Source organism: Cajanus cajan, chromosome 3 (genome assembly GCF_000230855.2).
Source record: "Cajanus cajan strain Asha chromosome 3, NIPB_CcT2T_4, whole genome shotgun sequence".
Taxonomy (NCBI): Eukaryota; Viridiplantae; Streptophyta; class Magnoliopsida; order Fabales; family Fabaceae; genus Cajanus; species Cajanus cajan.
The window spans coordinates 62,546,603-62,559,602 of NC_138519.1; the positions used below are offsets into that span (position 1 = coordinate 62,546,603).

Below are 13,000 nucleotides of genomic sequence, written 5' to 3' on the forward strand. Positions count from 1 at the left end.
AAAATTACATATTTAATAAAATTATATAATTAAAATTAGAAATAAAATTACATAATTAAAATTTAGATATCAAAATCGCATGTTGAATTTAGTTGATTTTTTAAAACTATAAAATATGATTATAATTTTTTTTGTTTTTTAAAAATTAAATAGAAATTACTTCTTAAAAAATGCAGACTTTTTATTTTTAAAATAAACAGTTTAATCAAATAATATATATATATATATATATAATTACTTAATTTATTAAAAAATATTTGTCTTTTATAAATAAATAAAAAACAATTTGTGGAATAAGAAACTAAAAGTGTAATTAAGTTTCCAAAAAATGTTAGTTTATGTTGTAGGATTTTTCTAAATAAAAATGTTGAATATGTGATTTGTTGAATGTGAATGATAGGCTCGAAGAAGCAGCAAGAAGAGAAGAATCTTATCCACAAACTACCAAGAAGGAGAAGATCGAAGTCTCACCTTTGAGAAACACCACAACAAACACTACACAACATACAAAAGCAGTAACCAGAGGAAAAATGGCTAGTGTTTTTTCTGCATGTTCAGGTTCTGCTCTTCTCTTTCACACCAAATGCTTCTTCCCCTCTGCAGCCAAAGGGCCACCCCTTCACCTCAATAGGCCCCATCTCTCTGCTGCCAACTGTGTGGCTTCTTTAGGGACCGAGATATCAGTGCCTCCAGCAGTTGACACTTTCTGGCAGTGGCTCAAGGAAGAAGGTGTTGTCTCTGCCAAGACCCCAGTGAAGCCTGGAGTGGTGCCAGAAGGCCTAGGACTGGTTGCACTCAAAGATATTTCTAGGAATGAGGTTGTTTTGCAGGTCCCCAAGAGGCTCTGGATTAACCCTGATGCTGTGGCAGCTTCAGAGATTGGGAAAGTGTGTAGTGGATTGAAGCCTTGGTTGGCTGTTGCACTGTTTTTGATAAGAGAGAGGTCAAGGGCTGATTCTATTTGGAAGCACTACTTTGCTGTTCTGCCAAAGGAAACTGACTCTACTATATATTGGTGGGTTTCTTTTGGTTTTGCTTGTGAAACATGTTTAGTGCTCATCGGATAAACTTTTCTAAAAACATCTCTAAAAGAGTAAAATAGGAAGTAAAAAATAAAATAAACTCCTTCATAAACTAAAATTGGTTTATACTTAAGCTATTTTGTAGAAATTTTTTCTTATTAACTTTTAAAAAATTTCATTTTTTAGCTTGATGCATAAACTAGTTTTAGCATGTAGTGAAACTTATTTGATTTTCATTCATATTTTTCTCTCCTAATAGTGTTTCTGTAAAAGTTTATCGAAACATGTTCTTAATGAGGATTTGAGTTGTTACATGTTTTCATATGGTTGGTTGATTCAGTTGGTAATTGGTTATTCCAGTGCAGGTCAGAGGAGGAGCTCACAGAGTTGCAAGGTTAGCTTTGTCAATGTTTTAAAGCAACAGCATGTAAATAAATGATTAAAAAAAATACGGTGATTTGTAGTAGTTTCTTTGCTAACGTGCTTCATTTTTTTTTTTTTAAGTTTTTCACTGGTTGAACTGATTTGTGTAGGGACTCAACTTCTAAACACAACACTGAGTGTGAAAGAGTATGTGCAGAATGAATTTAGGAGATTGGAAGAAGAAATTATACTCCCTAACAAAAACCTTTTCCCTTCCCCTATTACACTTGATGACTTCTTCTGGGCGTTTGGAATTCTAAGATCAAGGGCTTTTTCTCGACTTCGCAATGAAAATCTAGTTGTGATTCCCCTAGCTGACTTGGTAAGGTCCTATTTCATTTTCTCTCTTTCTGTACACTAAAGCACTCAGGATTGACTACAAGCAATGCCTGCCGAAAAAGAGAGAAGAGAGATAAACATGAACATAGATAAATAATTGTCTGTTACTGTTATATTCCTAGTGTGGGAAAAAGTCTTCAGTACTCTATGAGATTGTACTCCTTTCATCAAAATCATCACACCACGCATGTATGGTTATTTTTTCAGATAAAAAAAAAAAAAAAAAAAAACTATCAATTTAAGAGGATTATCTGTCAAAGGAGTAACCATTAAAACAAAGTGTGGTCAATAGATAATCTCGTCCCTTAAACATGTGGTCAAGAGTTGGATCTTTTGTCTGTATATATGAAAAAATATTTATTAAAAAAAAGTCAAACTCTTAAATAAATCCCAGTATCTCGGAGGATTCGTTCTTAACTTTCGGTTAAGGATACTATGGTTTACCAAAAACCCAAAAAAAAAAACTGTCAAAGGAGTAGATACTGATAGTACACAAAACCAAAAATTTACTACTAAAGTAGACATTTTACTTGTTTTTTGTGCTGATACTATCTTCTCCAAATTCAATTTCTGGATCAGATAAACCATAGTGCCAGAGTAACTACAGAAGATCATGCTTATGAAATTAAAGGAGCAGCAGGCCTATTCTCCTGGGATTACCTATTTTCCCTTAGGAGCCCCCTTTCTCTCAAGGCTGGAGATCAGGTGAAATGTTGTTACCTCTTATTTTTCTCTTTTCACGTTTCATTTTTCACAACATACCCTTAGAATTCCATCTATGTCCATATAAGGCCTTTTCGCCTATAGGAACATCATTGTATGTAAGAAGCTTATATTATATATTAACTAAGTGCATAAGTGCTAGAAAGTTTCACTAGAACGTCAATCCATGTTGTATTCAGAGGCACAAACTACCTCTTTCAACCGTGCAATTGGTAACATAAATTACAATCATAATATAGTTACACTGACTTATCAATGTAAGGAACTTTTCTCTTCAGGTATATATCCAATATGATTTAAACAAAAGCAACGCTGAGTTGGCTTTGGACTACGGTTTCATTGAACCAAATGCAGATCGGAATGCATATACATTGACACTGCAGATATCTGAGTCAGACCCCTTTTATGATGACAAACTAGACATTGCTGAGTCTAGTGGTTTTGGTGAGAAAGCATACTTTGACATCTTCCACAACCAGCCCCTTCCACCAGGGTTGCTTCCATATCTGAGACTAGTAGCTGTTGGGGGCACTGATGCATTCCTATTGGAGTCACTGTTTAGAAACTCCATCTGGGGCCATCTTGAAGTGCCTGTGAGCCGTGACAATGAAGAGCTAATATGTAGAGTGGTTAGAGAGACCTGCAAAACTGCACTCGCTGGTTATCATACAACCATTGAAGAGGTGTGATTTTAACTAGTATTTTAGTCTATGTTTCTCAAATGATAAGTGTTTATTTTTATAAATTTTTAATATAAATTTTAGCAAAAATTGCACTTACTTTGTTTGAGATTTTCTTAAACGACACACTCCTCTAGTTTTTTAAATAGACAACCAGAGTGTTTGCTCAAAAACCAGAGGTGGTGCAAGTGTCATTTAAGAAGATGACAAGGGAGGTGAGTGTATTTTTTTTCTTAAATTATATTATAATTAAAATATATAATAAATAAATAAAAATTCTATGTAAAATTATATAATTTAAATTATAATATAAGGTTATTAACTTAGATATTTTTAATAAAAAATCTTGAAATTTGTTTTAAAAACAAAAATAAATGAGAGTAGATTAAAAGATATAAATTATTGAGAAAATTAAGTATACAAATAAAGATTAAAAAAATAGTAGTTTAAAATGATTGAGAAATATTTTTTTGGGTTAACTATGAGATAGTGTGTGAAATGCACATCAAAACAAAAGAAGATAGAAAACATTAAAAATGTCTAATTAAGAGTGAGGAGAGTAAGACTACTCTCTAAGTTATATATTTTAATTTATAATATAAGAGGAAATTTAGGTCACTAAAGCATGCTCCCCTCTCCATATGACCCACCCTTCATGATGATAATCAATATGAGGTTTGGTTATCATAACTGACATTTTTTAAGGAATTAAATGACATTTTACAATGGTATATCCGTATATGGCTTTATGCACCTTAAATTTTGAGAATTTTGGTGCTGATTGAGCTCAAGAAATAACTTAACAAAGTTAGTGAATGGCAGGATCAAAAGTTGAAAGAAACAAAGCTAGATTCAAGACTTGCTATAGCAGTTGGAATCAGAGAAGGGGAGAAGAAGCTCCTGCAGCAAATTGATGAGATTTTCAAGGAGAAAGAATTGGAATTGGACCAGTTAGAATATTATCAAGAAAGGAGGCTCAAGGACCTCGGACTTTGCGGGGAAAATGGTGATATCCTTGGTGACCTTGGAAAATTCTTCTAGGAAGCAGAAGCAATTGCACCCGTTAAGGACACGCTTTTGTCTTCATTTTCAAAGGACGAGAAAACATTACATCTTGGTAACTCACAAAAGGAGGCTTCCAAGACAAATCCATGTTCAATTGATCTTTGAAGAGTATCAGAATCAAGTTTTTGACTCCCCCTTTATAACAACCTATTACTTTATTGTTTGTAAAAGAGGAAGATGTAATGAACTTTAGAATGCCTGATCCGAATTTAAGGTTGTGACATGAAACTATTGTTATATATAACTACACTGTACTCAAATTTGGAAAAATAAATAAATAAATAAATAGATTGAGAGTGAAATTGAAGATAAATCATACATCTTTGCATGCCTCAACAGAAGCTGATATTTCCTTCTTTTTTCCCTTTTTGTTTTTTCTTTTACTTTCTTTTCCATGGTTCTCTACAAATTCACGTGTACATATTTATAAAGGTCATTCATAATTTCCTCTTTCAAACTCATGGTTGAACAGGAGTGCCTTTATACATTTGATAACTTGTATTCATCGTGTTTGACTAGAGTTAGGAGGACCTAGCAAGTCATCACACTTTGGTCCCTCGCAGAGACACTCATAAGGATTGGCGTAGAAATAATCCTCTTCTTTTGGTTTGTTTACATCAACTCTGCGATGAATTGGTTGTCCCATTCTCTTTTCATGAACCTGTCTCACAGTATTTGCAAACTCATTCCATGGAAGGGTTCCATTTTGATGCATATCAAGCAATTCTACAAGCCTTTTCCGATCCAATAAGATGGAAGTTTTAAAACCAGAATACCTGCAGGAGGACTAGTTAGAATTTTCTATTATTTTTTTCATTAAAGCTGGCTGCTTTTAGCATTTTATATAAAGATCTTGTTTAGATAAATTTCTCAACACTTCTAGAAAAAGAAAGTAAGACAAATTGCACTAAACTTTTTCCATAACTTAAAATTAGCTTATGTATAAACTAATTTATAGAAGTTTTTTTTCATTTAACTTCTTCAAAAGCTTATTTTAACTTTATATATAAGTTAATTCAAGTTTATGAAAAGAGCTTAATCCATTTTACCTTTGTATTTTGTTCTATATGTACTTTTTGAGAAGTTTATCCAAACAAAATCAAAATCAAATTGCAACTAACAAGAGAGAGCCTGCACACCTGCGATGGCCCTCTACAAGTTTTGCCATGTTACCGTAATAGGTAGGAATAAAGGTGTTACTGGCTACAGAAACCATAAAATCCAATGCTGCCATTTGTGATGTATGATTCTGAAACTGCTGCAACTCTTCACGGCCCAGCAATGTCTCTTTCTTAACCTAAAAGTCAAAAGAATTTTGAGATGAGCAGAAACAGTGAATATGTGTAGATAAGGTTTGTAAAGGATATGAAATTTCTTTCAAACTTGAATCTGTCATAATATTTGTGATGTAAACTGCAAATGGACAATTTTGCTTTCTGCATAATCCCCCATAATCCATTACAGCATTTTATTATATCCAAGGTAGTTAAAATTGCATGTCAACTCGAAAGATCTTACAATCTTTGCCACAACAAACTATCCTGATCAAAGCTGTAACACGTTCTTTTGCTGAAATGGCAGGATCATCAAGAAAACTCATAGGATCGATGTGGTCGTGCAATCCCACCCTATGCTGCATTTGTTTAGGGTGATTTGGAAGGGAGGGATTTAGGAAAGAGGATTTAAAGAGAGATATTAGGTATTTCCTTTGTTTGGAGGGGAGTTGGGAAGTTGTAAAAATCTGTGCGTCTCACCATATTATATGTTCTCTCCTTCTACCCATTATTTTTGTACACAGTGCATGAAATGCTGCTTAAGAAATTAAATAATATTTTTATAGCATAATTTTTTTCAAAAATAGTAGATTAAATTAATTTTTAATTGGTATAAACATATTTTTCTTAAAATTCATTTTTCTTTTCACTTTTTTAAACAAATGGAGAGAGATTTCTCTACATATTTCCTTCCTGTTTTTATCCATCCAAATAAAACATTTTTTCCATTTTATTTCTCTGCTATTTTTGTCCTTGATATTTCTTTCCCTCTTTATTTCATTCATAATCCAAACGAAGCATTAAACCAGAAAACCCATGGGCAACCCATTTTTGACTGAGTTCCACTACCAAAGCCCCAAATTACTTTTTTTTTTTTTGGCTTTTTTGGTTCGTTTCAGATTCCCCACTCTCCTAGTTCTTTTGTGCCTGTGGTTCTTCCTTATGCATCACTGCATCTTCCTCTTCTCTTCATTTTTGTGGTTCTGCCTTGTACATCTCTCTTCTCTCCTTTGTTCTGTGGTTCAGCTGAGATTGTGTTTGGAGTTTTTGACTTAAGTTGTTAATAGTTTATGAGTTATATATGACCTTATATATTATATATTAAGTTTAAGCAAGTGTTTGCAGTGATTAAGTCTTTTTTTCTTATGTATGCTGTTTTGTATGCATATATTATTTTGTTTGTTTAAGACCACAGGTAGCCTTTACATGAGGCAATCTAGCTCAAGTTGAGTTATGTATTATAAATAAGTTTAAGCATGTGCTTTGCAGTGATTTAAAGTCTTTTTTCTTACATATGATGTTTTGTATGCATACATAAATATACATAATATTGTAAGACCAAGGGTATCCTCTACATGAGGCAATCTAGCTCGGGTAGAGTAGGACTGCTATGAGCAACAAAATTTTCTCTCCAAATATTTAATGCAATTGCATATCTAAAATTTGAACTCAAGGCTACTAATTATGTGAAACAATCACACGCCAGTCAATCCATGCGCTCAGTTGTATATATGAATTTATATGCACACACATGCATTATGAATTTTGTAGGAACTTCTGATGTTTTATGATCCCATGTTTTATTTTAATTTTTTTAAAAGAACGATCCCATGTTTTATGTTCTTTAGCTACCTTCCTAACCCTACTTAGGATCTTGATTTTATCAAATATAGAAAGACCAAACTATAAACAGAAAAGAAGGGGAGGAGGATAATGGTGAACTCACAATTCTAGGAAATGCAGCTCTCAGTTGTGCTAATCTATGTTCACCACCGTAAATTTCACCAGCTGCGATATATATTGGTGTCTCCCTATCAAAACCTAAGGCTTGCAGAATTAAGGCAGTCTCCTCTGGTGTCAAAGGACAGAGACCCTGTGATCTTCTTTCTTCAGACACTATCTCCTTTTCTCTCCAGGAACGGAATGCATACCTGAATCACACAAGCAAGATCAAAATTTTATGAGGTAGATCCCTCTTATGTCAGCTCATTACAAATAACTTTGGTCACAGGAATATTTATATTTTATGAAGTGAAGGTAACTAATATGTAATTGTTAAAAATATGCCAAATCCAACATATCATGTGATTCATGAACTATCCACTGCTCTCCTTTAATTAGACGGTGCTTCCACCATCTCAAGCAACTAGCATACAGGTCTCTATTATGATTGAACAGGAGGCCTAATTAACTTTTTAGAATCAATGGCAATTTAGCTACGTGATAGAGAAAACAACAAATACATAAAATATATTTACAAAACATGAAACATGAAATATAAAATACCTCATCCTCTTAAGCTCCTCGGCCTCTTCATTGGTGCAACCATGAGTACAACCTGAGAATGCCAGCATGTCCATTTCATATCTCAGATGCAATGCCACAAAAGGTCCATTCTCACGAAGTATCCGAATCAATTTTTGGCCCAAATTCTCAATTTGAGGAGTGAATTTAAGTGCCTGGTAATTAACACGACACCTGAGTTTCTGTAAATCAAGTGAGAGACCATTGTTTGCTACACGTGCATCTGTTTTGTTGAAGTGTATTATCTTATGCTTTTCAAAAAGTGGCAGAATCTGCAGTGTGGAGTCAACAGCATGGAATCAAACTCAAGACATGTACTATTCAAAATGAGCAAGGGAGAAAAATATAAGAAAATGTATAATATTATAACTTTCACACACTTGATTACTAAGTGCTATTTGGGAAGTGGCTATTGCTACATCAGAAGCTGCACATTCAATGTGCTAAAATACTAGAAGCCATCTATTTCTTTAACTTGTAATCTTTTATATACAGATATTTATTCAATTGATAGTTGCAAATCTCCATTCAATTGTAATTATTATGATGTTGATAATTACAACCAATACAACCCTCAACATCTGTCTTATTTATCCTGTATTATGATTTTGATAATTCCTCTTATGTAATTATTATGATCAAATAAACAAAAAAAGTTCATGGACATTCATAATAAGAAACAATAACTTCAAAAGAAAAGTTCTCAGATGGAAGAAAATACTTAGTTAGCCATTGTCCCCATTCACCCTCCCATGATGGACAGGTGTAAAAAAGTAAAGTGGTAATTTAGTAGAGAAAATATTAGCAATTTTGTGGAACCCCAAGTTTATATACAAGTGATCACCACTTTTTAGTCTATGTGTGCATCTAATAACACAATCAAGAGTACAATTCTACAACATACTAGCAATCAGTAACAAAAGTATGATTCAGAATAAATATCCACAATATTGTATACTCCCATTTAATTTGGCAAATACAATTTCTGACATTTTCCTACATATAATAAAACTCTGAATAAGATGATCATTACATGCCAACAATCATAAATATTATCTGTTCTAAGATATTCTCTAAAACTCCCATATATACAAAAGGCAATTTAGGGAAATGTTAGGATACTGGAAAAATAGAACTGTATATTACAGTAAAACTAAATCCTCAAATATAAATCAGGCAGGGGGTCAAGTAACAGGAAACTAGCCTCTTAAAAGCAACCAGAACACAAAACATAGCCTTCCCTTAGACTGAAAGGTTAGAGCATACAATCCAAAGATGATAAATATCAATGTCTTAGAAGTTAAGGTGAAGATTCGTTAATCAATAATTGCATAAAACCTTAAAGAAAAGGCCTGATTAACATACAGCTCATAGTTTTAGCCTAAATGCAACTAATACAATCTACTGACCTGCTCCAAGTAATACTTTTCATTTGACCAGCTAACAGGAGGCATGTCCAGGGTGGAGTATCCACTTTTTTTACTAAACCTTTTGGGCACTCTTTTCACTATTCGAATTTCATCTCTTAGAGAATCAATGAAATGTCTCACATCAAAAATGTCCTCGAAATTACTGCAAAAAGATAACTACAAAAATTTAAAATGACAAGGAAGTCAAATTAGATAATAATACTTCGAAATTCTCAAAACAAATGATATACCTAGGGTCTGCCCAAAAGGATTTCTTATCAAGCTCTGGAACAACCAATGTGAGATTCAAAAATCGAGCAACTGTCACCATGTCACAAATCTGAAATGACGAGACTGCTAAATGAACATTTAAGCTTATCACAGAATAGGAAAGAGAAATAACTGAATAGGAAGTACATACCGCTGCTCGCATTTGATTCAAGCCCCCATTGCAGGACACTCTTAGAAAACCATTACTTGTATAATTTCCTGAAAGGTTTCAGGTCACAAGGCTTTAGTGTTTACCAAAATGCATAAGAATGATATAGCCCTACTACCAATCCATCCATTTATATGCATTGATTTATATTACTTATACTTATTGACATAGTCCTTTCGATAATTAAGAATACACTATTGAAAATCAAAAGATAGGGCGCAACCAGGATGCTCATGGGAACCCATCTGAAACAATTGGGCAACTAGCAATATTATTAACATCCAAAAGAAAACCTACAAGTCACTAGCAAACTGCCTCAAGTGATCAGATACAAATATTTCACAATTAATATATGGAGTTTGTGCTCATACCTTTTCTTTATTTGGAGTGCATTAGCAATCAACACCAAAATATTTGGACAAAATCCTCGATCAATTATTTTATTATAGTAAATTTATTTAGGTATTGCAGTAATTTATTATTTTATTTATTTAAAAAAAAAACTCATTTCTTGCTCCTCTCCCATTAATTTCTCTCTCTACTCCCAAGCTTTTGCACCATTCCTGAACCACCCACACCCACAACAATGAGAACCATAAACAACCACTCACACCACTGAGAGGCCGAAATGATGAAAAGGCAAAGGTATTGAATCAAACACAGATTCAACAAGGAATTGTTTCTCATCAAAGGCCAAGCTAAGCCAGCTATAGCCAAATTCCACCATAAACCTTGACAAAATTTCTAATGAGAAACCATCCCACTGAAAAAGAAAAGGCAATGCTCACGATATTATAGAAAAAAGTGGCCTCCAATTAAATTTCTGATCCAATAGATTAAACACTAGAGAAATATTGTCAAAATGTCGTGAGTTTAATTTTATTTTTTTTTTGGATCAAATATACAAGTTCGGATAAATAGGATAGCAATGAGTGTTTTTGTTGGCTTTGACGGCAAGGTCTCCATGGTCGGGGTTTCAGCAAGGGAGATAATGATTCAAATGGTGAGAACAGTTGTCTATGATTCTTAGCGGAGGTGTGATAGGGGCACTTAAAACCTTCACAAAATTTCTCAACCACTGATTTCTCAATTAATGGCCATAACTTATCACCTTTCTCTCTAAAATGAATCCCTCGCTTTAGAGGAGCCAAATCCCTACATGCAAGCAAGCATGTCTTAAAGATGCCAGTGTAAAGCAGGGAATCTATAGTTACAGTTTTATTTGCTTTCCAATTTCCGTGCAGTGACATATAGATTGGTGCAGATATCACATACAGGATTCAAGCTCGGTAAAGAAATGGACAAATGCTTCATTGCTTCAAGTATAATTTGAGATCACAAAATGCCCATCAAATTTAAAGGAAAAATATACTGAACATCCATAGAATCATAAATATTGTGTCGTGGTGAATGGCGGACAGTGAAGTATCAACAAGAGCCAAAAATAAGTGTAGATGAAATGAGAATATCAAGCGGATCAGTTGACATACAAGAAAAGATAGAAGGCATGAATGTATTTGGGAGAATGTTGGAGTAGAGCACATATTGAGGAGAAGATGATGGAAACCGGCCTATTGTGGTTTGGTAATGTCAGAAGAAAACCAACATAGGCTTCAATGAGAATAGTAGAACAACTAGAAAATAATTAAATAGGGGTATAGCCGGTAGACTACAGAACAAGAGTTAAAAGGTTAGATTTCCCAAAATTCTGGTTTTCAGTTAGACAATGGCATTGGTTGATCTATGTAGCTTACCCCACCTAGAAGAATATAACTTGATTGTTGTTTTCTAAGGCCATTAACAGCATAAACTATAAAGCAATTCTTCCTTGGCAGGAGTCCACAAAACATGATGGTAAATGTCAACCAATCAATATTGACCTCATAAATCATTACTCGCTATGATATCTACATCTGAAGTTGAAAGCATACTTTCATTCTTCCTTCTAACTGATCGCACACACCAACCCAAAATAGATACATTCTTTTCTAGAAGGGTTTACCAACACAAACATTCTGCACCAACTTTCAGCTAAGCACGATCATTACTCCTCACAACAAATATAACGCCAAGTCAACAATATAGATTTCATTGCTCAATTACATCGCATATAAGGTTGCATCACAAGACCAAAGCTACATACCTCCAAAGTCCAAACCACATCCATGAGTACTTAAGCAAACAATAACTTTGCAAATATAGATAAATATGAAAGTTTGTTTAGATACAAATTTAGAAATACTTCTGAGAGTTTTTTCATTGAAAATAAATAGCTTTTTCCAATAAGAAAAAGTTCTAAGACCACTTTTAGCTTGTATCCAAACTGACTCGAAGCAAAGAAAAAACTTACTTGGGGGAAGCAAAGGGGGAGACGATTGAACCAGTGCATTTTGTGGTTGGAGTGGACGTTGAGTCGTGTGATAGAATCGATTAGTGATCCCCAAAAAGAAATGGGAATGCCATAGTTCACTCACTGTCACTAGCTGAACCAGACATGTCCACAGCACAATGCTTGAACACACTCGAATGAACCAAACCCGAAAACTGCTCCTCGGAATCACAGCACCCTGAAGCTTATCGCACCTCACCTGAATACCCTCCATTCTTCTGCCACACACCTCATTGCCACGTCATCACCATAACCTTCACACGGTTTCCGACAATCCCATAACAACAAAATCAACTCATAAAAACAAAAACAAGGGATACGCAAGGATAGCCATTTGTTCATAAACAGAGCATGTCATGAACAGTAAAATTGAAGACCTACCTCAGACACAAATAACATTGCAACGAAGTGAATCCGCACTTGTGGATGGAATCGAAACCGACCCAGAATTGAATTTGAAGCAGGTAATTGCCGGCGAGGCTCAAAATAGGATCTTTTTGCCCCCCTGTTGGTTTAACAGAATTTGAAGGTCTAATTCAAGAATCAAAGACAGAAAGTGGAAAGGAGAAACGGGAGATGTTGTTGTGGAGAATGAAAACAGGAAGAACAAGAAAGGGTAAAGATCTAAGAGGGACGATCGAATCAGAAGATTCAAACACAGAAGATTCATACATTTCTAATCCCCTTTCCGGGAAAATTTTATTTCTTTATCTGACTCTCACTTCTCTTCTCTTCTCTTTTTTCCCACTCGACAATTTCAATGGAAATGTTTCTATTTCTAGAAAAATGTTCATTTTCTCTCACACACCCGTTGATCAACCTTTGCATGGATGTGAAGATGTGATGCTGCATTTTGATGTAGGATAAAATTAACTTTTCAATTAAAATTTTCCACATATTAAAGAGAATTCTCCCTCATCTCATTAAGTGAAG

The 13,000-nt window shown here is 34.1% G+C and overlaps 2 protein-coding genes across 3 annotated transcripts; one reads left to right on the forward strand and one right to left on the reverse strand.

Moving 5' to 3' along the window:
* The first annotated feature begins 390 nt into the window (after nt 1–390).
* On the forward strand, nt 391–4,565 carry LSMT-L (Rubisco methyltransferase family protein). The gene is made up of 6 exons (XM_020349226.3): nt 391–1,015; nt 1,388–1,416; nt 1,556–1,767; nt 2,364–2,489; nt 2,786–3,190; nt 4,010–4,565. Exons 1-6 carry the CDS (start codon nt 531–533, stop codon nt 4,226–4,228), a joined length of 1,476 nt encoding a protein of 491 aa, XP_020204815.1. The 5' UTR covers nt 391–530; the 3' UTR covers nt 4,229–4,565.
* Nucleotides 4,508–12,912, reverse strand: LOC109790120 (rhamnogalacturonan I rhamnosyltransferase 1). 2 transcript variants are annotated; one of them, XM_020349223.3, is made up of 9 exons: nt 12,449–12,910; nt 12,029–12,321; nt 9,661–9,728; nt 9,491–9,579; nt 9,240–9,402; nt 7,813–8,102; nt 7,253–7,457; nt 5,392–5,549; nt 4,508–5,028 (listed from the first exon to the last, which is right to left on the reverse strand). In XM_020349223.3, exons 2-9 carry the CDS (start codon nt 12,279–12,281, stop codon nt 4,755–4,757), a joined length of 1,500 nt encoding a protein of 499 aa, XP_020204812.1. In that variant the 5' UTR covers nt 12,282–12,321; nt 12,449–12,910; the 3' UTR covers nt 4,508–4,754. The 2 variants fall into 2 exon arrangements, with proteins under 2 accessions (XP_020204812.1, XP_020204813.2); XM_020349224.3 differs by having other exon boundaries at nt 4,740–5,028; nt 5,426–5,549; nt 12,449–12,912.
* Nucleotides 12,913–13,000: the final 88 nt, after the last annotated feature.